Source organism: Schistocerca piceifrons, chromosome 2 (assembly GCF_021461385.2).
Source record: "Schistocerca piceifrons isolate TAMUIC-IGC-003096 chromosome 2, iqSchPice1.1, whole genome shotgun sequence".
Lineage (NCBI taxonomy): Eukaryota > Metazoa > Arthropoda > Insecta > Orthoptera > Acrididae > Schistocerca > Schistocerca piceifrons.
Window position 1 is genome coordinate 807,197,959 of NC_060139.1, and position 25,115 is coordinate 807,223,073.

A 25,115-nucleotide genomic window follows, 5' to 3' on the forward strand; every position below is an offset into this window, starting at 1 on the left:
TCGCAGTTCTTTTTTGAAATAAGAGTTTAACGTTGGAAAGCATATTGGTACAATAGTCAGCATACCCCGCTAGGTATGTTCACCATAAATGGGAAAAAAAGGCAAGTTTTATTCTCTCTGCCTCTGATGTCAAGGCAGATTTCACTGCTTATCTGGTAAAGTTTGTGGAAGCAATTGATCATTATCCTAGCCTGCTCGAGGGAAACGCTTTGACTGGGACGTACAGTATATTGTGAAGAAAAGATTGCAGTGAAGCGAGGAAGACGACAAAAGTTTGGATGGAATACTGGATGACATTAAGACCGAAGTTACCAGCAGATTAAGTTACAAGAGAAATAAGAACAAAAAGTCTACAGCGCCGCCTGTACTCTCCATGCCGCCCAAACCTGGCATCCCAAATTCCTCCCGGTAGCAGAGTTTCCATCAGTTTCCTGATAATAAACGAGGCACATATTTCGGGTGCGGAAGCTAACCTTTCGTCTCACACTAGTCCCAGGGGTGGTCTCTGGTTCAGACCGATACACCTCTCCTATCTCACTGTAGTGCCTCTGTTTTTGACTTTCGTTTCTTTCCTGCCCGCATCTCGTGGTCGTGCGGTAGCGTTCTCGCTTCCCACGCCCGGGTTCCCGGGTTCGATTCCCGGCGGGGTCAGGGATTTTCTCTGCCTCGTGATGGCTGGGTGTTGTGTGCTGTCCTTAGGTTAGTTAGGTTTAAGTAGTTCTAAGTTCTAGGGGACTGATGACCATAGATGTTAAGTCCCATAGTGCTCAGAGCCATTTGAACCATTTTTTTCGTTTCTTTCCCTTTGCTTTCTATTTGGCCCTCTGCCGCAGATACCAAATTGACAAGCCGTCCCTTTCTTCTCCTGGAATCATTAGGGTTCGATTATTAAAGAGAAAATGGGACTGATCACCTATGTGCAGTCCCTTTCAACTTTCCAAAAATTCTTTGATTCTTTTTAAGCAGATGGTCAATAAGAAGCACCTTATTATGCCTGAAAAATAAGCTGTAACCGAAAAATGCTTGACATGTCGTAAGGAAAATGACGATGTGACTATAGACGGTTTAATATCATTTACTGTTTTTACCTGCATTCTCTAGGGAGTAGGACGATCGAAAAGCGTCCGGTCCCTTCCCAGTAAAGAAATGGTTAACCCGCTAAGATGACAAAAGTAATTGTTAGTCTTTTACGTCGTGAACTCCTTATCGTAACGAGTCAGTTCTGCTACTCAGCCTCATTGTAGTAGCGATCCTCCAGCTTTTGCATCCCATTGGAAAAACATGTTCTGCCAAATTTTGCAAAATATCCGTTGATTGCAAAAATCACTTCTTAAATTCATGAAAATTTCTTTGCAAAAAGCAAAATTTTCAGGTCAGGAAGCAGGAAGTCACTTGGGGCTAAGTCTGGTGAATAGGATGGTTGATGAACCATTCAAAGCGCAATTCATGCACTTCTGCCATTGCTATCGCTGATATGAAAGATGGTACATTGTCCTAGTGAACAAGCACTTTCTTGCATGCCAACCTTGGTCTTGTTCAGCCAATGCAAGTTTCAAAGGATCCAACAACGAAGCATAACAGGGTACAGTCATGGTTATTTTTTTTTTCTCAGGTAATCTGTGAGGATTATTCCTTGAGAATCCCCAAAAAACAGTGGCTATCACGTTACCAGCCTTCGTTGGTGCACTTTTACCAGCCTTTGCCCATTGTTTTTACTACAGTTCTGACTCTGATGGGTAACAATGGATCCATGTTTCATGAGCAGTCATAAATTGGCGCAAATAGTCTTTCGGATTGCGATTAAAGATGCCAGACATTTTGCTGAAATGCCGTGCCGGATGGACTTTCGGTTGACTGTGAGCAATCACGTCACCCACCTCGCGTGCTACTTCTTCACATCCAACTCTCCGTGTAGGATGTTACGCACTCGCTCAGTTGAGATGCCTATGTCAGAGCGCGGTTTGTCTTCAGCGTTTTCCCGACCAAGTTGTCAACAGCCCTGGTATATACGATGGGTAGTTATAAACTTTTGACTATCACCTCGAAAAAATAAAGTAACATAATTTTCTGTTTGTTTGGCCGTACAAGTATGTAGTTCTGTTTGAAATTCAAATCGTCGCGACACGCCACTGTAGCATACCGCTAGAGGAGAAAAAAAAAAAAAACTAGAGTATCGTGCATTAGCTTGATTCAAGCAGCTGCAGAAATGTTGCAGCTGTGTCAGGACTATTCAGGTGACTTCTTCAGCAATCTCGAATGTACTTCATCATTTGATTGGGCTAAAACGAAACCAAACACAAAGAAATAGTAATAAATACAGAGCCAAGTGTCTCTTTGATTCTATATTTCGTAATACACCTGTGTTATTTGAACCGTTGTTAAATACTGACATTTTAAAAGTAGGAATTTGTAATTTCTTGTCAGCCCGAGGTTTTGTTAATAGTTAGGTTTTTTTTTACATATTTCATTCCCTACTCGAGAGATTTGCGGGTTGTTGCAGGACAGACTTTGTACTATCAGCCAGTGATGTCCGAATTGGGAATATTTGGTAGGGAAATTCTGTCACGACATTCGCCTCGTGATCGAGGAAACCCGCCCGAAAACCTTGAGCGGTAACGGGAGGACTAGACTCCTGAAAGTTGGAAACCGCTTCTATATACTTATGATCAACAATGGACAGAAACAATAGAGCTCTTTAGTTGACAACTTAGACGGCTGGCGGCAATTGGCAAACTGTAGAGGTGATTAACTCGACGGATACACGACAGTTACGGTGGACCAAAGACGAAGCTCTGCACCTCTCGTGTAAAGAATGTGTATGAATGAATGGAAATCGAATCTCTTAAGATTACTGCATGTGCATGCATGAACACACACCTGGAACGGCCATAAATCATTTTAACTATCACTGCTACCTTTTACGTAAAACAGAACAGTAGGAAATCATACCTAACACTTCGTCGTCAAAGATTTTAGTTTTTATGTTGTTATCACAGATGAAAAAGGCAGTTTCAATCTCGGTGATGGCCAGATACATGCTTTTACCCATAAATGACCTTGATGGGTGATAGAATACACACATTTCCGTAGTGTAAAATTATTTTTATTCGGTTTCAGTTGGGCTTACTTCCCTTAGTCCTTTCAGAAACACCACTCAAAAATGGCATATAGAAATGGCATTTAAGTCTAGAGGAGGATTCAAAAGGTACCCTACAGGTGAGCTTAAAAACTGATGTTTGTTTTACACTTACGACGTATGAAATGACTGTCTTGTATTGGTCGGTGGATAAATCGTATTTCGATTAGTAAAGCCGCGTACACTATGATCGCACCAAGGCTTCTGGAAACAACTGGGGGCCCAGGTTTGCAACATGTTTTGAAACACACAAACAACTATCCTCGCCAGTGTCGGAGCAGATCAAAGAAAACAGTTTCCGGCCAACCACCTGATATCACTAGCTTGTGATAATTAGTACACAGTACTAAATTTGAGTGGGCCAGGCAAAAAACTGTCGAAATGGCATCTTTGAATTAGTCAAAGGAGTGCCTTAGAAGTATGAGTGACACTGTACAGGGCATAAATTAAGTGAGGTGGTGCATGAAGCGAAACTGAGCTTAAAAAGGTTTCTTCAATCTGGGTTGAAGTGGCAAATGCATCGACAAGCGCAGATTTCAGATTTCATTCATTACAAGCAACATAAACAGTGAAACAATGGAGAAAAGTGATACGAATCGATGTATTTCAGTGATTTTATTTCATTCATTTGCCTATACAATCCTATATGCTTCAAAATTTTGTCTCGCGAACTTCATATACTACCTGGGACATTGATTGCTTCTGAAACAAATTTTCCAACGAGTAACAAGAAGTCTATAGTACAATGGAACTGTTTTTCGGAAATTTGTCTTTATAAGAAACAAATTGTTAGCATATTCGCTAGAATTTAAACATCAGCCTATAATATCATAGTGAAGCTACGGAAACCAGCGTCGTCTCCCATATTCAGCTCCCTTTGTAGGTTATGCCCATCAGTCTGTACTAGGTTTAGTCCACCAGCGACTTCTGAGCCTTTCTTTTCCTTACCTTCGAGATGTAATAGTGTAGCACCATACGTCAATGTATTATCCTCGTCAGTAGATATAAAGTAGCCTCTCTTGCCAGCAGGCAGATCAGATTCTTATGCTTTTATCTCTCTCGCAGTTATTTCGTAACTCTGGCCTCAGTGCCTCGATTTACAACTTCTTCGTACTACCACAATTCGATCAGATTTCTGGCCGATGACAGTAACTCCAGATGAACTAACCAGTGAACGAGGGACGGGTGGTGGCCACTGTGACCGAGCGGTTTTAGGCGTTTGTCCCGAACCGTACTGCTGCTACGGTCGCAGGTTCGAATCTTGCCTTGGCATGGATGTGTGTGATGTCCTTAGGTTAGTTAGCTTTAAGTAGTGCTAAGTCTAGGGGATTGATGACCTCAGATGTTAAGTCCCATAGTCCTTAGAGCCATTTTTTGAGGGACAGGTAACCGCTCTGTTTAGTCCCCAATCAATGAACATAGCGCAGGAAACGATGCGGGAACACTACGGAACGAGAAATGTACTCTGAAGCATACACAATGACCTATAATAAGGATCACTATTACTGTATAAACAAGGTGCCAACGACAGTGTGTACGCAGCTCAGTCATAATGGCCTATTAATGTTTGTATCTTACCATATCCTTCGGTTTTATATGTGTACGTACACTGAATGACGTCGATTGAATTTATATGTGTAAGGATTCTGTGGAAAATCACAACTTTACTTCTGTACTTCCTTGCTGACCCTCATTTAAATCTTCGAGCAATAAACATCTGACTGAACATATTCCCATGACTGCTGGTTTTGATGACTGCCGTCTGCAGCAGGTAAAAAGGTTTGCGCCAATCGCCGTCGCGCGGCTACCTGGGAAGAAGCGCTCGTGTCTGCCTTTCTACCGGTCTCTAATGAAGCCGCCCGTCGAGACTGCCTTCCACGCGAGGTCTTCGCCGATATATAACACAAACCTACTTTCCACACTAGCCGCGTTTCTCCCTTCACTCTTGTGTCAACATTTCTCCCAGATGTCTGTCTCTCTTATATCCAATGATATGTTGCTGGCCGTATGGTGTGAATATGAAACACTCTCTCGTGATAATATAGTGACACCTTAGATTGTGGTGACACGGTGTTTGCATTATTTTCTAAACAGATGGCCTTGTAGAAAATTTTACTTATAAAATACCGACAAACAATACTTTCCGCGTAAACTAAGTCGGCACTCAGCACGGTGGCTGTTGGGAGCGACCATAAGTGGGAAATGCCTTTACAGCCGCTCGCCTGTGCCACTGCGTCGAGTGTCAACTTAGTTTGCGCAGAGAGATATACCTACGTTTTACGCTGAAATAATGGCATTTACTCTTTACTACGCAATTATGGACGAGTGGAAGTTCTGTGACAGTGCTGATACTGTATGGACTTGAGTATGTAAAGTCATAATGTTTCTGTTATCAGTGTGCATTTTACAACTATGCCTCATTCTGAAGTCATCAGTCTTCTGATTGGTTTTATGAAGGACACAACATGTTCATTTCTTGTGCCAACTCCTTCATCCCAGAATGGCACTTAGAGCCGAAGTCTTCAATTATTTATTGGATGTATTGGCGCCTTTTCTTTTTTCCAGACTCAGAATACCTACAATTATAAATTTATACACCTATGTGTCTGTACTCTATATTAAAAATAATATTTCAGAATTTATTGCCAGAGGGGAAATACATGAGCACAACACCAGGGCTACGGGTAACTTAGACATACCATGCCACAGATTAGCAAGAACAGGAAATTCCCACGAAGTTAACCCACTCAAAATGTTCAATAAACTGCCAATTCATGTTCAGTCTATGGATGCAATTTTTTTCTTTTTAAATTAAGTACTACAGCTGGCTGTCAGATCATCCATTCTATGACATTAAAGAATTCTTTGAGATGCCTGAGCAGGATATTAGCATTTAAAAGTTGTCTATAATTAAACATATTATTATGTGCTATGGTTAATCATGTGTAATTACATAGTATATACAATAAACAATAGATTAGTATATTATATTAAGTTACAGTATAGCTTATTGCATTAACTTTTAGAAGCTATCCTGGTGTAATTTGGTACACTGCCATGCTTGAAATTTATTCTATAATGTACTGACACTTGTTTATTTTATTATTCTGTATGTACTAGTACATACTGCATGACAAAGCCAATATCATTGTAAAGTGATCTATGGTGAATAAAATTCTTGATTTACATGAGGGCCAGGTTGGGCTGCGTTCCCACCCTATCTTCAGGGAAAGAAAAAAATAGTGTAGTCAGGTGTTTTACTTTCAAGTAAATGTCTTAAAAATCAGTATTATCCAGGTTTTTAATAGGGTCTGAATTGGAACTTTTTCATCTGACTTCCAAAATGTTAAAAACATTTCATACTTCTAGATCTAGGTCCCCCACCTCCTCCTCTCTCCCCTACAAACTCTCATATGGGTGCCTTTGGTTGGGTGTGTGCCAATCTCTGACTTCCCTTACAATTTTTATCCTATAAACTCTCTTTACTGCCATGGAAGTTGTTCCCTAATGTCTTAATATCTGCTGTCAGCCTGCCCTTCCTGCTTCATATGTTCCTTTCTTCACAGACTCTGCAGGGAACCACCTCATTTCTTATATTATCAATCTGTCTAATTTTCAACATCCTTCAAACGTTTACTGGTAGATTCTCTTCTTTTCCTGTTTTCCCCATCCATGATTCACTACCATACAGTACTGTCCTCTGAATGTACGTTATCAATTATTTTCCTCAAATTAAGACTGGTTATATTACAGATGTCTATTTTCTATCAATAAATATCAGTTAGCCTATCTGCTAAAATGGAGATTAGAGCTGCTCCTTTTCAGCTGTGACATTCTTTTAGTTCAAAGTTTATTTGCATATGTTTCTGATGCATGGAGGGACAGCTGGTTCCAAACCAGATTAATTAAACCTAGATTAATTTTAGTTGTTAGTACAAACACATGCATCTAAATGCTAATAGACTCTTAATTATTTCCTTGCCCCTACTATGTCAATTTACTGGCCTTGAGTTTAAGCATTAGTATATATTTTGGTTTTAAACGTAGACAGATGTGCAATATGTTGTGAATTAAAGGCCACATTAACATAAAGGTACATAACAAGAAAACAAAAGAATTTGGAATTGTGTGCTAAGTATTACTGCACTACACTCCATAAAGTTTTAAGTGAAAGTCTTACTGTCATTCAATCAACTAAAATTTTACAGATATCAAGCCTGCAATTTATGTTGTTAATACCTCTTCAAACTGTTTCATTAGCATCACCAGTAATAATAGGTGTATCATTCCCGTTCTTTAGGTATAGTTAATGATAGCCTTTCTTTATGGATAATTAATGATAGCTTTTTTTTCTAAGAACCTACATTGTCCTTAGATTTAGCTACAATATGATTTATTACTGTGATTTTGTGAATAAGTAATGTCCTAATATGTGATGAATAGAGGAAGAGTTTAAGATATTGGCTACGTAGATAGCAGTGTAACTAGAAAAGTTCTGTTATCCTTCATATATTTGTGTTGTTCTTATGCTGAAACACACACAGATGTAACAGTTCCCTCTCTTATGCTTTGTTTGCACTTTTGCTTGACCTCCTTCAAGGATTGCTACTTCCCCATTTCTCCTTTCCAGATGAGGTTACTCGAGGTATTTCTGAGAGCTCTGTGTAAACTCTTATTTGAGAAGATTTTGGTTCTGATCCTGGCCCAGCTATTTTTATTTAAGTTTTCAGCAGTTTCCCTAAATCACTTTGGGTGAATGACCGAATGCTTCCTTCAAGGAGGTAATAGAATATAATTTCCTGACTCATCCGTTTTCAAACCCAAGCTTGTGCTCTCTAATGACCTCAATGTTTAAGATACAACAAACTCTAAATTCCATTAGATTTCAAAGTTCGGCAGTTTGCAATGTCTATGTGAAGACATCTCTTAAGATAAGTCACCTTGTCATGCTATTAATTGTTAATATACAGATGATTCATGTTTGAATGAGCTCATTGATCCCAAAAGCAAGTCATCATACTGGGAAAATATCACTCCCCGACCCTAACAGTAGAAAATTTTATATTTATGATTAACACTATTTTTTGTTTTGATATTATCCAGCATAAAGAGAGAAAGTAAGTTAGTGTTTGATATTCCATGAATATTGGGATTATTAGACATACAATACTTGATAGGTTCTATTGTCTGGGTTAGTAAAAATTTCATAAGAAGGCACATTAAAAAGGCTCTAAATCTGTATCTCTCTTAAACAAGGTTGGTTGATACATTAAAACATGAGAATATATATTAGCTCTTCCATGTATTGGGCACTTCCTTAAATTAGAAAAATGTTAGCATCTTACAAACAGTAAGCAACAGACAGAAAAATAGGTGAACATCTTAGAAACTAATCACTGTAACACTGCTTCAAGCATGTCACAATAGTGCCCATTTTCTTATTCATAGTTCTGTGTATACACACCCACATTCTGTATAACAATGTAATTGTCTTTTACAGATTATTCTAAGTTGCATTCACATTTTACATGCATATGATGGCTATTCGTCATGTGCAAAACCATACAGGACATCCAAATCTCATGAACCACCATGTGACTTTCAGAAGCAATCATGGTGCACTGTCCCTGGAAGTGCCTACCCCTGGTGAGTGCACTTGTAAGTAGTCAAGCCAAAGAGATGTTAAACCATGATAATAATTCAGAAAATAAATTATTTTAATTTAATACATTTTAAGTACACATAAGAGTTCTCAAGGCCATGCTCTTAAATTCCCTGAAGAATTTCAATAATATAACCATAATTTATGAGATGCCCATTGGCAGCTCATGGTGTAGAGGTTAGTGTTACTGTATCTAGATCACAGAGTCTGGTTTGGATTCCCAACTGGTTCAAAGGTTCTCTTTGGTTGGGAATTGGTTGTTTATATAATGTTAATCATTTCACCTCATCTCACCTTCATCGCAAAGATGTTCATGTCGCAATCAATGTGTCAAATGGAAATACTTGCACCAGGTGGCTGAACAACCCCAGATGGGGTCTCCCAGCCAAAAACGCCATATGATCATTTAATTTCATGAGATGCATGGTGTCAATACGTATGATGCATTATGTACTTCTTGTCTTGATGTTGATGCTGAAATCCACAAGGAAAAAGACCTAGGGCGTCATGTTAGCCCTAAACATCTCGGGAGTTAGACCAAACTCTTTGAGATTGGTTGATGCCAGTTTCAAAGAATGTACTTCTATCCGAACACCACTCCAGATTCAGTCAATAGAACTGAGCTCAAGTAACATGCAAACAACCTCATGTTCCCCCCTGCGGGTCCGGGGATTAGAATAGGCCCGCGGTATTCCTGCCTGCCGTAAGAGGCGACTAAAAGGAGTCCATCCCCCTCACGGGGGTAGTTAGCGCCTGCGTCCGGAGACGGACGGTTCCACGACCTATCATCGTGGTCTTTTTGGTTTTTCACTTCTTGTTTCTTCCTTCCTTTTGTTGGTTCCTTTCTTTGCTCTTCTCCACCTCACTGTCTTCCTTTCTCATTGCCTTTTTCTCCTTGCCATCTCATTGCCTTTTTCTCCTTGCCATCTCATTGCCTTTTTCTCCTTGCCTTTTTCTCCTTGCTTTCTCATTGCCTTTTTCTCCTTGCTTTCTCATTGCCTTTTTCTCCTTGCTTTCTCATTGCCTTCTTCTCCTTGCCTTCTCTGGTCTCCGCCTCGGCGTTTGAGACTGTCTGTCCTCTTTCTCCCTCTCTTTCTTCTTTTTCCTCTTCTTCCTTCCTCCCTGTGCGTGCCTGAAGGGCGACCCACGCGTTCGCACGCGTAGCCGGTGACGGGGTAACGCGTAACTCCCCGCCCTGGGTAGACATGTAAGGCACGCGCGTACCCCCTGGTAAAGGCCAGGCCCGGGGAGGGGTGATTGCCTGAGCTGATACCTTCTGACCATGCCGATTGGTCCCTCCGTCTGTTTCTCGGGAGGTGTGACCTGAGGTGTAAACATTCACCTAAGGCGGGAGTGCCCTCTGAGAGGGTCCCCACAAGGAAGGAGCGCGCCATCGGAGACGCTGGCAATCATGGGGGATTCCTCCGCAATGGATTCTACTCCATCTCTTTCGACTTCGACCCAAAAACGGAAACGTGACCAGCCAACAGTGACAAAAGTACTACCGCCTGCCCCACAGTTCCTCGTAGTTTCTCGATCTGAGGACGGAAAGGATTTTTCCTCTGTCAATCCTTTCGTTATTCAGAAGGGCGTAGATGCCATAGCCGGATCTGTCAAATCTTGTACCAGGTTGCGTAACGGCACCTTATTACTAGAAACTGAGAGTGCCTTTCAGGCACAAAAACTGCTTCGGGCCACCCTCCTGTCCACGTTCCCTGTCCGGGTGGAGGCCCACCGAACTATGAATTCGTCTCGTGGTGTAGTCTATACTAGCTCCCTCGACGGATTGACGGACGAGGAGCTTCAATCATTCCTCGCTGAGCAGGGCGTGACGGCTGTCCATAGGGTCATGAAAAAGGTCAACAATGACCTTGTACCGACCCGGACAATTTTCTTGACCTTCGATAGTGTTAAGCTGCCATCGCGCATCAAGGCGGGCTACGAGGTTATTTCTGTTCGCCCCTATGTCCCGACACCTACGCGCTGCTACGAATGTCAGCGTTTCAATCACACTCGACAGTCTTGTTCCAATGTGGCTAAATGTGTCACTTGTGGCAGGGATGCCCATGAGGGTGACTGTCCACCTCCGTCTCCTCGTTGTGTGAACTGTCAGGGTGACCATCCTCCCGCGACTGTCCTGTCTATAAGGAAGAACGCTGTATCCAAGAAATTCGGGTCAAAGAGAAAGTGTCCACCTCGGCTGCTCGCAAGCTATTGGCTAGTAGGAAGCCCACGCTGCTCCCAGCGGGGAAATACAGTACTGTCCTCACCTCTCCTCGGACTACCCGGGAAGTAGCAACCCAGACATGCGATCTGACCTTCAGCACCACGGTCGTCCGTTCGGCCAGTGCTAAGATCGCGCAGTCGACGTCTCCTCTTCCGCCCATCACCCCACAGACACGAGCACCTTCCTCAGCTTCTGCTAAGACGAAGACATCGAAGTCAGATGCACGGGCCTTCAAGAAGGAACCATCCCGTGCAGACTTCCTCCGTACCTCGACCTCCCAGCCTTCGACCGGTACTTCCACTACACGTCCTTCCAAAAAGGCGCATAGGAAGCACAGTTCTCCTTCTCCGCCACGGCGCATTTCTTCTCCTGCGCCACCCAGCGGTTGCCGCCCCAGGCCGTCATCCGTTTCGCCTGGCCGCACCGCTGGTAGCCGTACATCTGGCCGTTCACTGGCGGAGGAAGCTCCCCCTCCCGGCCATCCTCCCGAGATGGCCGATGACCCTATAGACCCAATGGACAATGACTGTCCGCCTACTGATAGCGGCGGCAGTGCTCGCTCGAAGCCAGGCCCTAAGCGGCCTTCGAGGTGACCACTTCTCTCATCTTCCTTTTTTTACGATGGCACTTATTCACTGGAATATTCGCAGCATTCGCTCCAACCGAGAGGACTTGAAGTTGCTGCTCCGCTTGCACCGTCCGCTCGTCGTAGCCCTCCAGGAAACGAAGCTACGCCCATGCGATCAAATTGCCTTGGCACACTACACCTCTGTGCGTTTTGACCTACCCCCTGTGGTAGGTATCCCAGCTCATGGAGGGGTTATGTTGCTGGTCCGGGATGATATTTACTACGATCCCATCACGTTGCACACCGGCCTGCAGGCAGTTGCCATCCGCATTACTCTCCCCACTTTTACGTTTTCCTTTTGTACCGTTTACACTCCATCGTCATCTGCCGTTACCAGGGCAGACGTGATGCAACTTATTGCTCAGCTACCTGCACCATTTTTGTTAACTGGAGACTTCAATGCCCACCATCCCCTTTGGGGCTCTCCAGCATCCTGCCCGAGGGGCTCCTTGTTAGCAGACCTTTTCAACCAGCTCGATCTTGTCTGCCTCAATACTGGCGCCCCTACTTTTCTTTCGGACACATCTCACACCTTTTCCCATTTAGACCTCTCTATATGTACTCCCCAACTTGCACGCCGGTTTGAGTGGTATGCACTTTCTGATACATATTCGAGCGACCACTTCCCGTGTGTTATCCATCTCCTGCAGCATACCCCCTCTCCGTGCTTCTCTAATTGGACCATCTCCAAGGCAGACTGGGGGCTCTTCTCTTCCAGGGCGACCTTTCAGGATCAAACCTTTACAAGCTGCGATCGTCAGGTCGCACACCTCACGGAAGTCATTCTCGCTGCTGCTGAATATTCCATCCCTCACCCTCCTTCTTCTCCACGTCGCGTACCGGTCCCCTGGTGGACCGCAGCATGTAGAGACGCTTTACGTGCTCGTCGACGTGCTTTACGCACATTTAAACGCCACCCTACAGTGGCGAATTGTATCAATTATAAACGATTACGTGCTCAGTGTCGTCGTATTATCAAAGAAAGCAAGAAAGCCAGCTGGGCTGCTTTCACAAGCACCTTCAACAGTTCTACTCCTTCTTCTGTTGTCTGGGGTAGCCTGCGCCGGCTATCTGGCACTAAGGTCCACTCACCAGTTTCTGGCTTGAAGGTCGCGAATGACGTCCTTGTGGCCCCTGAGGCTGTCTCCAATGCCTTCAGCCGCTTTTTCGCAGAGGTTTCGAGCTCCGCTCATTACCACCCTGCCTTCCTCCCCCGCAAACAGGCAGAGGAGGCTAGGCCACCTAACTTCCGCTCCTCGAATTGTGAAAGTTATAATGCCCCATTCACCATGCGGGAACTCGAAAACGCACTTAGCCGATCACGGTCCTCTGCTCCAGAGCCAGATTCTATTCATATTCAGATGCTGAAGAACCTTTCTCCTGCGGGTAAAGGTTTTCTTCTTCGTACATACAATCGCATCTGGATTGAGGGACATGTTCCCGCATGCTGGCGCGAGTCTATTGTTGTCCCGATTCCTAAGCCGGGGAAGGACAAGCACTTGCCTTCCAGTTATCGACCTATCTCGCTTACCAGCTGTGTCTGTAAAGTGATGGAGCGAATGGTTAACTCTCGATTGGTTTGGCTGCTCGAGTCTCGACGCCTACTTACCAATGTACAATGTGGATTTCGTAGGCGCCGCTCTGCTGTTGACCATCTGGTTACCTTGTCGACCTTCATTATGAATAACTTCTTGCGGAAGCGCCCGACCGTGGCTGTGTTCTTTGATTTGGAGAAGGCTTACGACACCTGTTGGAAGGCGGGCATTCTCCGCACCATGCATACATGGGGCCTTCGCGGTCGCCTCCCTCTTTTTATTCGTTCCTTTTTAATGGATCGACAGTTCAGGGTACGTGTGGGTTCTGTCCTGTCCGACACCTTTCGCCAGGAGAATGGGGTGCCACAGGGCTCAGTTTTGAGGTTCGCTCTCTTCGCCATCGCGATCAATCCAATAATGGATTGCCTCCCAGCTGATGTATCAGGCTCCCTTTTCGTGGACGATTTTACCATCTATTGCAGCGCGCAGTGTACACGTGTCCTGGAGCGCTGTCTTCAGCGTTCTCTTGACCATCTTTACTCCTGGAGTGTCGCCAATGGCTTCCGTTTTTCTGCCGAGAAGCCGGTCTGTATTAACTTCTGGCGCTACAAAGAGTTTCTCCCACCGTCCTTACGACTCGGTCCCGTTGCTCTCCCAATCGTGGAGACAACCAAATTTTTAGGCCTTACATTTGACAGGAAACTTAGCTGGTCTCCACATGTGTCATATTTGGCCGCCCGTTGTACCCATTCTTTAAATGTCCTCCGTGTTCTCAGTGGTATGTCGTGGGGAGCGGATCGAACCATCCTACTTCGTCTATATCGGTCGATCGTCCGCTCCAAGCTGGATTATGGGAGCTTCGTATACTCCTCTGCACGGCCATCCATCTTACGCCGCCTCAACTCCATACAACATCGGGGTTTACGACTTGCGATCGGAGCATTTTATACCAGTCCCATAGAGAGTCTTCATGCTGACGCTGGCGAATTGCCACTCACCTACCGGCGCGATATACTGCTTTGTCAGTATGCCTGTCGGCTACTGTCAATGCCCGACCATCCGTCTTATCGTTCCTTTTTTGACGACTCTCTTGACCGTCAATACGGGTTGTATGTCTCTGCCCTGCTACCCCCTGGAGTTCGCTTTCGTCGCCTCCTTCAACACCTTAATTTTTCACTCCCTGCAACCTTTCGAGTGGGCGAGAGCCGCACGCCACCTTGGGGCTCAGGTCCGTGTTCACCTTGACCTCAGCTCGCTCCCAAAAGAGGTCACCCCCGGTTCGGTCTACCACTCCCGTTTTTTGGAACTTCGTTCGAAGTTCATCGACATGACTTTCATTTATACAGATGGCTCTAAGACCAATGACGGGGTCGGGTGTTCCTTTATTGTCGAGGCACAAAGTTTCAAATACCGGCTCCATGGCCATTGTTCGGTCTTCACAGCTGAGCTCTTTGCCCTCTACCAGGCTGTTCTTTACATCTGCCACCACCGACATTCTGCTTATGTCATCTGCTCAGATTCTCTGAGCGCCATCCAGAGCCTCAGTGATCCGTACCCGGTTCACCCTTTCGTACACCGGATCCAACGCTCTCTTCAGCAGCTGGTGGACGTCGGTTCTCCAGTTAGCTTTATGTGGGTTCCTGGCCATGTCGGTATCCCTGGGAACGAAGCTGCAGATGCCGCGGCCAAGGCTGCGGTCCTCCAGCCTCGGACAGCTTCTTGTTGTGTCCCTTCGTCCAATTTTAGCAGGGTGATTTGTCGGTGCATCTTATCTCTGTGGCATGCCGATTGGGCTGCACTTACCGACAACAAGCTTCGGGCCTTAAAACCTCTTCCCGTGGCTTGGACGTCCTCCTCACGCCCTTCTCGGCGGGAGGAGGTCGTTTTAGCCCGGTTAAGAATTGGACACTGCCGGTTCAGCCATCGCCATCTGCTGACGGCTGCGCCGGCGCCGTTCTGCCCATGTGGGCACTTGCTGACGGTTAGACACATTTTAATGTCCTGTCCAGATCTTAACACACTGCGCCTCGATCTTAACCTGCCAAATACTTTCGATGCCATTTTAGCGGATGACCCACGAGCAGCTGCTTGTGTTCTTCGTTTTATCAATTTGACAAACCTCGCTAAGGACATTTGATGATGCTGTTTTTTAATCCTATGCCTGTCAGTCTGTCTTTTATCGTGTTTTCCCTTTTAGTTGTTGTGGTCAACTTGTGCCTCGCGGTGCATTCTTAGAGTAGTCAGGGCGCTAATGACCATTGAAGTTGTGCGCCACAAAAAAAAAAAAAAAAAAAAAAAAAAAAAAAAAAAAAAAAAAAAAAAAAAAAAAAAACCCCTCGTGTTTACAGTGTGTCAATCTAACTACTCTGAAACAATTTGGGAACAGTGTAATAGCATGTTGTTACTCAAGTGGGGAAGGAAACGGTTCACAGTCTCCCAACAGCTTCAAGTATCAGATATATGAGGTATCATAGCATGTGTCCAGCCCCCAATTCTCTTGTATCTGATAAGACTCTAATTCTGCAATCAGTTTTTTTGTGGGAAATTGTCTGATCATCATGTTTGCATTTGTTGCACTTGCAGCCACTAATAGGTCTGACAACATGATTTTTATGTGAGATACAAGAAACCAACCCATGTTGCAAGCCAATAAGGATAGTGTCAGCTGTTCCTAATTTAACTGCTCATAGGTGTACAGTGGCATAAATTAAATTGCTTTTCTTAGAACAACTTAAAATGCATATAAACATCCAGGGGCTTAAAAAGAAATTTTAATGTTATATGATACACAAATATCTATCACACATGCATTAGCATACAGTTCATCATAGAATAAGACTTTCTGTTGCATCAAAGACAAATTACTCTAAATATTAAAATGCTGTAATATTAATGTTCTTCACTTAGACTGTTCAAATATTGCATGTTTTTTCTTGTTTTAATGAAGTTTGCTTTTAAATATAGTAATCCTGTTTGGAATCTTCTAGGCATGCAGTTCGTCGATTTGTCCAGGAGAACCATGGCCTGATGCGAAGAATGTATGGTGAAGAAAGACACATTTCCGTCCTCAGAGCTGAAATTGTGTCCAATGATGTGAATTACATGCACGACAATGAATGGAAGCTTGGAGAATCGCGAAGAACCTCATTCAGAAATAAGGCTCCTGTGACAAGTGCCACTACAAAGGAACAGAAGCAAGAAGCTCCCTCTTCACCTACCTCAACTGAAGCTCCTCAAGGAACAACTACAAACACTAAGAGCACTACACAGAACACGACACAGAATCTGAAGCCATCTCCACTAACCACTACCAATTTTTCCTCAAAGTATAACAACACCCAGCATACAACTGTAACACCTGCCAGCACACTGCTGACAACTACTGCTCAAGATAACAGTACAAGTTTCATTGAAGACTCTACAGAAGACAGCTTTATGGGATCAAGCCTTGTGCCAGATCTTATTACTGATCAGATTGAAATTACAACTGACACAGTTATTGTTACAAATACTCACATAACAACTACTGAAGGGACAACCAGTACAACAGCACAGCTACTGAAGGAGGACGTTTCAGAAACTATGCTTTTTCAAGATGCACAAGCAAAGCATAAGGAACAGCCACTGCCAGCACACAGACTTCGAGGAGTGTAAGTCATTTGTCTGAAAATCACAGTACTGAGATATAAAAACTCTACTGTATAACCAAGTTTTAATTTTATTATTGTCGTACAATTAAGTAAATGTTACTTCACTATTGAAGTAGGGCTACTTCTTCTAATTTAATTCTGAATCTGTTTTTGGAAAGGAAGTATATCAAGAGAGTTGCTGATATTCACTTCCAGAGTTTTTGTTGTGGAATTTATGTGCGAAGGAAAAAGTATTTTGCTCCTTAAAGCAACAGAATTTTTACACACTGTAAAATATTGTACATACTTGTGGTATACACACTTACTGCAAGTTTCACAACTCCTGATATCTGACATGAACCTCAATCTGTTAATTTTCAGTCGTGGTTCCTCACAATCTTTTTTTCACTTGTAGCAAGAGGTATTTTATACTTAATAACTATCTCTGTTATGAAACCCAAGGATACCACATTTTTCATTTCATTTGATTGAGTTTATTTTTATTCCTACTGTGTGGTATGTCATCATTCCATTCCTTGCTGTTGAGTCGAGTGATAGAAACACTGTCATTGAGAGTTACATGCAAAGCACTTGATGCAATTTGAGATATATTTTAAGTAAATACAGTAAGTTTAAAGACTTCTCAACTGTTTCATATCCTTAGAAAAAACAAGATTTGTCCTACAGTGCAAAAAAAAAAAGGTCTCTGCTAGCCTTCAACCTTATCATTTTCTTCAGGTATATGAGCAAATTTATTTGCTGGGAACCAAACCCAGTGAATATGGTAGATGGACAAGTGTTAAAGTGAAAGTTGTGCAGTTTCTCTACAATCCAGAACTTAGAAAAGTTTATTGTGATGGAAAAAAACTTTCTTCTTCATAACATGAACTGCATGTTTCAGTGTGTTGAGTAATGAAATGTAATACTCCCCAATTACAGTTACATCCTTACAGAGGACATACTTCAGGAATCCACATAATTGCAGCTGTGATACTTTCTGCTGGTGCAACTGTTTCTTTTACTTTCTTTGGTGCACTGTTATCACCTACTGCTTCGACTATTTTTGTCTCTGGCTTTTAACTATAAATCCACAGCGTATGTATCTTCAACTCTCAGAGGACATCATTATGTTGTTGGCTGTTTAGGTTTTTGAAGGCTCTGAGATCTCTTCATCTTTGGTGGCTGCATAGTCGCACTTAACTCAGCACCTCAGTTTCCAAATAACTGAAAATTCCGAAAATACTTTATTATAGGCCTTAACCCAGCAGAATGTGTGATTGTTTATATGTTCACCACAAACAAGCAACTGACCATGTATGTCTGGAACATCACAGTGCACATATAAACATTCAGATGTTTCTAATGTAGTGTTTTGTCCACATAGATACCATAGGTGAAAGCTTCTGGTATGATACTTGTATAACTATTTCAGTCGTTGTAGGCAAATGTGAGACTTTCACCACCAGAGAGGTTTACGGGGATGTATAAATCCCTCGAGTATAGTTTTCCAACATAATACATCAGTTTTTTTATTTCTTTTGAACTTAAGCTTTTCGCGCCTTATCCTGAAAAATGAAACTCTGTGCCTGGAAATTTGTCCCTGCACCAAACTGAGAAACTGCGGTATGCAAAGGTTTTTGTGTTCTGTCATAGGCTATTTTGTAATGGCAGGTTGGAAGAGGGGAACGATGGAGTGAGGTAGCGGGCAAGGAAAGATTAAGAGTAGTCAGACAGCTGAGTAAACACTTGTTGTTCGTGGTTGTGCCCTACAAAGTGCTATACTTTAGTGGTATAACGTTTATGGAATTTTCAGAAAGAATTATCTGTGTTTGGAATAGGTGTTTATCGTTCAAAACTACTGCCAGGCATGTGAATTTCATGTGTGTCACAAAACTGATTATATATATTCACTGGAAAAAGTTCAAAAAATGAGTGCATTTTATTGCATACCATCACAATCACGAATATTTTATGACTTGGCTGAGGCTTTTTACTGTTTGAAATATTTTATCTTTGTACAAAATTTAAAATAGTATGGGGTAGTAGACTCGGCAGGTTCATGGTATTTACCTTATCTACATGATAAAGAAGTAAACATTACATTGGTTTTAGTTCTAGGAAATCCTGCAGTGACTGAAACTGACTCGCTTCATGTATATTAATAGGAATTATGTTATTTCATGGCTTTTCTTGATACACTGATATGATCATATTATCGAGTCTTGTACAGATCCTCAGGAGTGTTATTCATGCATTCTGGAATGTCCAGATGTTTTGCTGGAAAAGTGAAGTGAAAAAGGTGGCACACACATTACTTCCTTTAGTTGAGTATGGACTCAAAAATTTCTTCACTACAATTTCACTAAGATTTAGAGTCTTTATTGACAATTATCGTGTACTTCTGCTCGTACTTGTCAGGTTTTGAAGCTGTGAAGTGACACATACACTGGGAGAGGAGCAACTGCTCACTGACACAAATATGTAGGCTAGAAATGTATGTGCTTCGAAAGTTTGCTATGAATCCCTCCCTTGCATCTGCAATGAGAGCAAACTTGTCACATTTTAGTCACTCCAACCTCACTGAACTCGAATCAAACCTGAGGAACCTCATGATTACTCTAAAGCGATTATGTGATATTGCAGATTAATAAAATTGTATTCCCCATTTCTGTTCCTTTAAATTCAGTGGCATCCATAATATACAGAGTTGTATGAAATGCGTCAAACTCTTATAACTGTAATGAACATTCTTCACCTCCCAGCACACTACATGCCTCTGTTGCAAGTGAAATTTTAAATGTCCTATGAGGTTTCAGGATTGAAGCTGGATCATGTTGACTTCTTTCCGCAGTATTATGACTGGCAACCGTTCAACCATCTTCAGGTGAGTGTCCACCACTGCAGACTGCCAGTTCATGGCATTGGCTTTGTAGCAAAAACTGGCTTGGAAACTCATGTGCATTGGTGGCTGTCACCAGAGTGTCCTCTGTCAAAATCCATGCCCTCTGCAAAGACTGTTCCATCTGTGGCACGCAAGCACGTGCATAAAGGTGAAACCGCATGTCTGCCTTCTGTTGGAATGTGCACTTGTCACTAAAAACAAATGTGAGATATCTCTTTAGAATAAAATGCTTTCTCTCAGAAGAAATTAAAGAGATAACCGGGTCCCAAGCCTTGTCCAGTTTAAAGCTGCCATCATAATTTATAAGGTTTTGAGGTAGACATATTTCTGCACATTCTTTGATTACTGAATCCCAAAAGGATCTTGTTGGGGCCAAGATTTTTGTGGCAGGGTAGTCCACAGAATATCCAATGGTAATACAATGATCAGCTATGGCTGACTTACTGGGCTGTGGAAGTCGAGTGTGGCACTCGTGTCCAACGCACCTTTCATGTACTGTGTGTATCGTCTGACCTAAAGACGCTTTGCCACACTGGCCAGAAATTTTGTAAATCTCGTCTTTGCAGACCCAGATCGCACTTTACTGAACCGATAAGGGCACTAATCTTTGCTGGTGCCTGTAAGATTACTTTAACTTGATGTTTCCTTAGGATTCTGCCTAGTTTAGACAAGAGGTTGCTGATGTATGGAAAAAGGCCCTGGACTTGAACAGCTCCTTACCTTCTTGATGTTGTGGGTGGTCATGTTTCTTCCTCCTTAGTGCTGCACTAATTTGATGTGGAGAGTAACCATTGCCTTGAACACCAACTGTAGATGGTCTAGCTCCTTTGAAAGTGTATCTCCATCAGAAACAACATGAGCCCAGTGCACCAATGTTCTAAGGATGCCAGTAGTTCATGAAGGGTGATGGCAGCTTGACATTTGAAGCCATCACCCTTCACAAACTTCTGGCTACTTAGACCTTTGGTGCACCTGGCTCGGCCGCGGTGGTCTCGCGATTCTAGGCGCGCAGTCCGGAACCGCGCGACTGCTACGGTCGCAGGTTCGAATCCTGCCTCAGGCATGGATGTGTGTGCTGTCCTTAGGTTAGTTAGGTTTAAGTAGTTCTAAGTTCTAGGGGACTGATGACCACAGCTGTTAAGTCCCATAGTGCTCAGAGCCATTTGAACCATTTTGCACCTGGCTCATGTTGTTTCTGATGGGGAAAGCCTTACAAAGGAGCTAGAACCATTACAGTTGATGTTCAAAGGTAATGGTTACTCTCTGCATCAAATTAGTGCAATGTTAAGGAGGAAGAAACATGATCACTCACATCATCAAGAAGATAAGGAGCTGTTCAGGTCCAGGGCGTTCCTTCCATACGTTGGCAACTTTTTGTCTAAACTAGACAGGAAACATAAAGTTCGTTATCTTCCAGCCACAGGCAAAGGTTAGTGTCCTTCTCGGTTCAGTAAAGAATGATTTGGGTCATCGGAAGGCCGGGATTTACAAAATGCCTTGCCAGTGTGGTAAGGCATACATAGGTCAGATGATAAGCAAAGTACATGAAAGGTGCATTGAACTTGAGCACCACACTTGCCTTTCGTAGCCTAGTAAGTGGCCATAGCTGTGCATTGTATTACCTCTGCACACTCTATGGCTTATTCTGCCACAAATGTCTTGGCCCTGGTGAGATCCTTTTGAATGTGTGGAAATACGTCCATCACAAATCTTATAAATTGTGATGGTGGCTTTCAACTGGACAAGGCTTGGAACCTGGTTCTCTCTTTAATTTCTTCTGAGAGAAAGCATTTTATTCGTAAAGACACATCTGGTGACATCTGACAATTGTTTTTAGCGATGCAAGCGTGCATTCTGCCAGAGGGCAGACATGCAGTCTCAACTTTACGTATGTGCCTGCGAACCACAGATGGAACAGTTACTTGTGAGGGTGTGGATTTCGATACAGGGCGCTCTGGTGATGGCTACCAATGCTCATGCATTTCTCCGCCAATTTTTGCTGTAAAGCCAATGTTGTGAACTAACAGTCTCCTTCAACAATCAAAAAAGCTTACAATGCAGAGCATCATGGCTAATCAAGCCTTGAAACTAATATGAACCTACTTCTTGATGATGAAGGCAAGATTACGAAAGCTAACCAGTACTTCAAACACAGAGGAATCCTACCCTCATATAAGGTAAAAAGGATTCTCTCACTATTATGCAGTAGCAGTCCCCCAGCGGCAGTCACTCAACTTAAGATGGCTGGATAGTTGCCAGAAGAAATATTGTAGCCAGAAGTCAACATGATCCAGCTGCAATCATGAAACCTTATAGAACATTCAGTATATAAGGAAACTTCAAGAATCACAATTTTGAATGTGTTTGAGAATAAGTTCATCAATAAACAAATACCAAGCACTTGAGAAAAGAATCATGATAAAACCAGAATTCTCCCAAAGAACACGTTGCTGTTAGTGCCTTCCAGGACTTCTAATTTTGGTAGGAACTACACCCCACTTTTGCAGTGCCTGAGTTATTCTGAATTACGATGCATTGTTCCTTTGGAGGTGTGTGCATGTGCGAAGGAAAAGTTATCATGGTGACTACAGCTGTTATGAAATACATTAAATGTATTCACAATTGTGAATGTGGACAACAATCAGCTATGTAATGGAATGACAGCGAAAATTTTTGCTGGAGCAGACACGAACCCAGATTTCCCACTTGTTGTGAGCGGTCATCTTACCATTTGGCTATCAGAGCACAACTCGTGGCCAGACCCAAACTTCCAAATGTCATCAATCATATGTCTGCAACCTGTACTCGTATGTCCATTATGTATATTCCTGTGCAGGGGAGAAATTTTACTTGAAAGTTGCGAGACATTTTACTTGAAAGTTGCTCGCCCAGTGTTGGCGGATAAATAAGATATTGCAGTGCCTATGGCATTTTGAATTACGATGCAATGTTCCTTTGGACATGGTTGACGACATTTGGAAGTTTGGATCTGGCTGTGAGTCATTCTGGATAGCCAAATGGTAAGGTGATTGCTTGCAATAAGCAGGAAATCCAGGTTAGAGTCCCGATCCGATAAAAATTTTCGTTGTCCTCATTCCATTATACAGCTGATGGTTGTCCATATTTACAACAGAGAATACATTTAAAGTACCTCCCACTTTGTTCTGTCGGGAGATTCTACCCCTATACTGACAGTCATATCACTGAGGAAGCTGTCCAAGATGTTGCATGTAGTTTCACACCTGTATTTCAGGAGCAGATGCAAGGAAGGCTACAAACAGTGTGTAATAATCGGCAATGTTTAGTTTATTCAGTGGAACAAAAAATTGCATCAGTGGGTTTATAATTTTTTCTCAAAAACTACATATTTGATAGTGTAGACTTTTATTCCAAAATGAACTAGGATAAGAAATATTAAGTCACAAACCATTGTCCACCTACTATAACAATAAGATGAGGGAAAGGGGCTGAAATTTTAATATGGGAAAAATTTCCTGTAGGCAGTTTAAGTCTCAAATTCATGAAACTTATTTAAAATACATACTGTTTGAACTCCCTAAGTCAGTTCATTGTGTAATGAATCATAACATGCTCTCTTTTGCATTACAGGAATGCTTGTCCTGTGAAAGAAGAAGTTGTAGCACCTTTTTGGGCTAACAACACCCGTGGGGAAGTTCTTGCTTTATTGAATTTGTATCCATTTGAGCAATATGTTCACTGGGAAAAATGCACGTGAGTATCTCTGAGAAAATGAAAGGGTTTTTTTATTACATTTTATCCATTGTTTATGAATGTTTATCAACTTTCTTCTTTTATAATTACTCTTTCTGTATGTTTCCATAATGACACAATAGTGATTGTTTTTGTCCATAATGAAAAGCTCCTCCAGTTGCTTTTTTAGAACTTCATTAAGTTCACAAAAGTTGTTTTGGCATTTATATTATGCATTATCAAGTGTATCTGAAACTGCCAAATGTTAATACATATCATGACAGGCATACAGATATATTTTTTTTTGTAATAGGAGATGAGACGCAATGCTTCCATATGTACAGCACAAGTGCAAGAAAAATAGATTGATTATTTTATGCTGTAGAGAAGCAACATAAAATGATAATAACAGTAGAAGTCAAATGCATTAAACAAAAATTGTGTCCAATGATATCATGAGAAAAATGACATGCTGTAATTATAAAAGTGATACTGTTCAATAACTTCAAAACTGTTAACATGGTTTATCATCATCCAACATGGACAAACTGATAATAAATTACATAAAAGAAGTTATATATAAATGGATTGCTGATTTAAGAGGAACGATATGATTTACTGGTTCCAACTCATTTTGTTTTTGTTGCTGTTATCCATTTATTTGAGTTTCACAAGAGTAATTTCAGCTCAATCTGAACATTTGCATATGATATAAAGTATATAATTATACTTAATGTTATCCGACAACCATTTTTTATTCACTGTACCATGACTTATATGAAACCTTAAAGGACTTAATGAATCAATTCTATGAAACTCTGTGTACTATCCTGGAGTATGTAGTAGTGACTGTAATCATTCTTAGAACGCCCTGTCCTGGAAGTTTTTGCATGACTATTAGAATTTTGCATTTCTCAGAAAACTAATAAGAGCTGACATGTGCAGAAGCTGAGAAAGGGTTAATCAGTAGTCTGGAAGTATGGGAAAATTGGTGAACATTGTTTGATGGTTACATTGGCAATGATGATGATGATGATGATATGATGATGATATGATGATGATATGATGATGATGATGATGATGGGGCAATGGCCTTGCCTCAGTGGGTACACCAGTTCCGGTCAGATCACCAAAGTCGAGCACTGTCGGACAGGGCCGCCACGTGGATGGGTGACCATCCTGGCTGCCACGTGCTGTTGCCATTTTTTTGGGGTGCACTCAGCCTCGTGATGCCAATTGAGGAGCTACTCGACTGAATAGTAGTGGCTACAGTCAAAGAAAACCATCATAACGACCGGGAGAGCGGTGTGCTGACCACATGCCCCTACTATCCGCATCCTCAGCTGAGGATGACACAGCGGTCTGATCGTCCTGATGGGCCACTTGTGGCGTGAAGACAGAGTGAAATGAGGTCCTATTGAGAATTTAAATTCCAATGTTTAGCTTAGAATCTTTGAATGTGAGAGTGTACTAGAGGATATTTGTCTGTTGGATTATGTAAAATGTGCAGTCTAATTTGCTGTATGTGATTTTGACCACCATTCAAAGGTGCATCTAACGTTTCTATAGCTTGTTTTATTTCTTATTTTTAGACAAATCATTTCACAAAATATTTCATCATTTTGATTTCAAATATTTTTTATTGTATTATTGTACTGTACTGAACTGCAGGCAAAGGAAGTATG

General features: G+C 42.2%; 1 protein-coding gene across 2 annotated transcripts in view; it reads left to right on the plus strand.

The window, feature by feature from the left end:
- LOC124776850 (protein spaetzle 4) overlaps positions 1-25,115 on the plus strand; it is a 68,747-nt gene that overhangs the window by 38,385 nt on the left and 5,247 nt on the right. The window contains exons 2-4 of one of the 2 annotated variants that reach the window (XM_047252022.1): positions 8,637-8,782; positions 16,176-16,838; positions 23,329-23,451. In XM_047252022.1, the coding sequence (XP_047107978.1) occupies positions 8,637-8,782; positions 16,176-16,838; positions 23,329-23,451 (932 nt within the window). Of the gene's footprint in view, positions 1-8,636; positions 8,795-16,175; positions 16,839-23,328; positions 23,452-25,115 lie in introns of those variants that run through there. The other variant, XM_047252023.1, reaches the window with a different exon arrangement.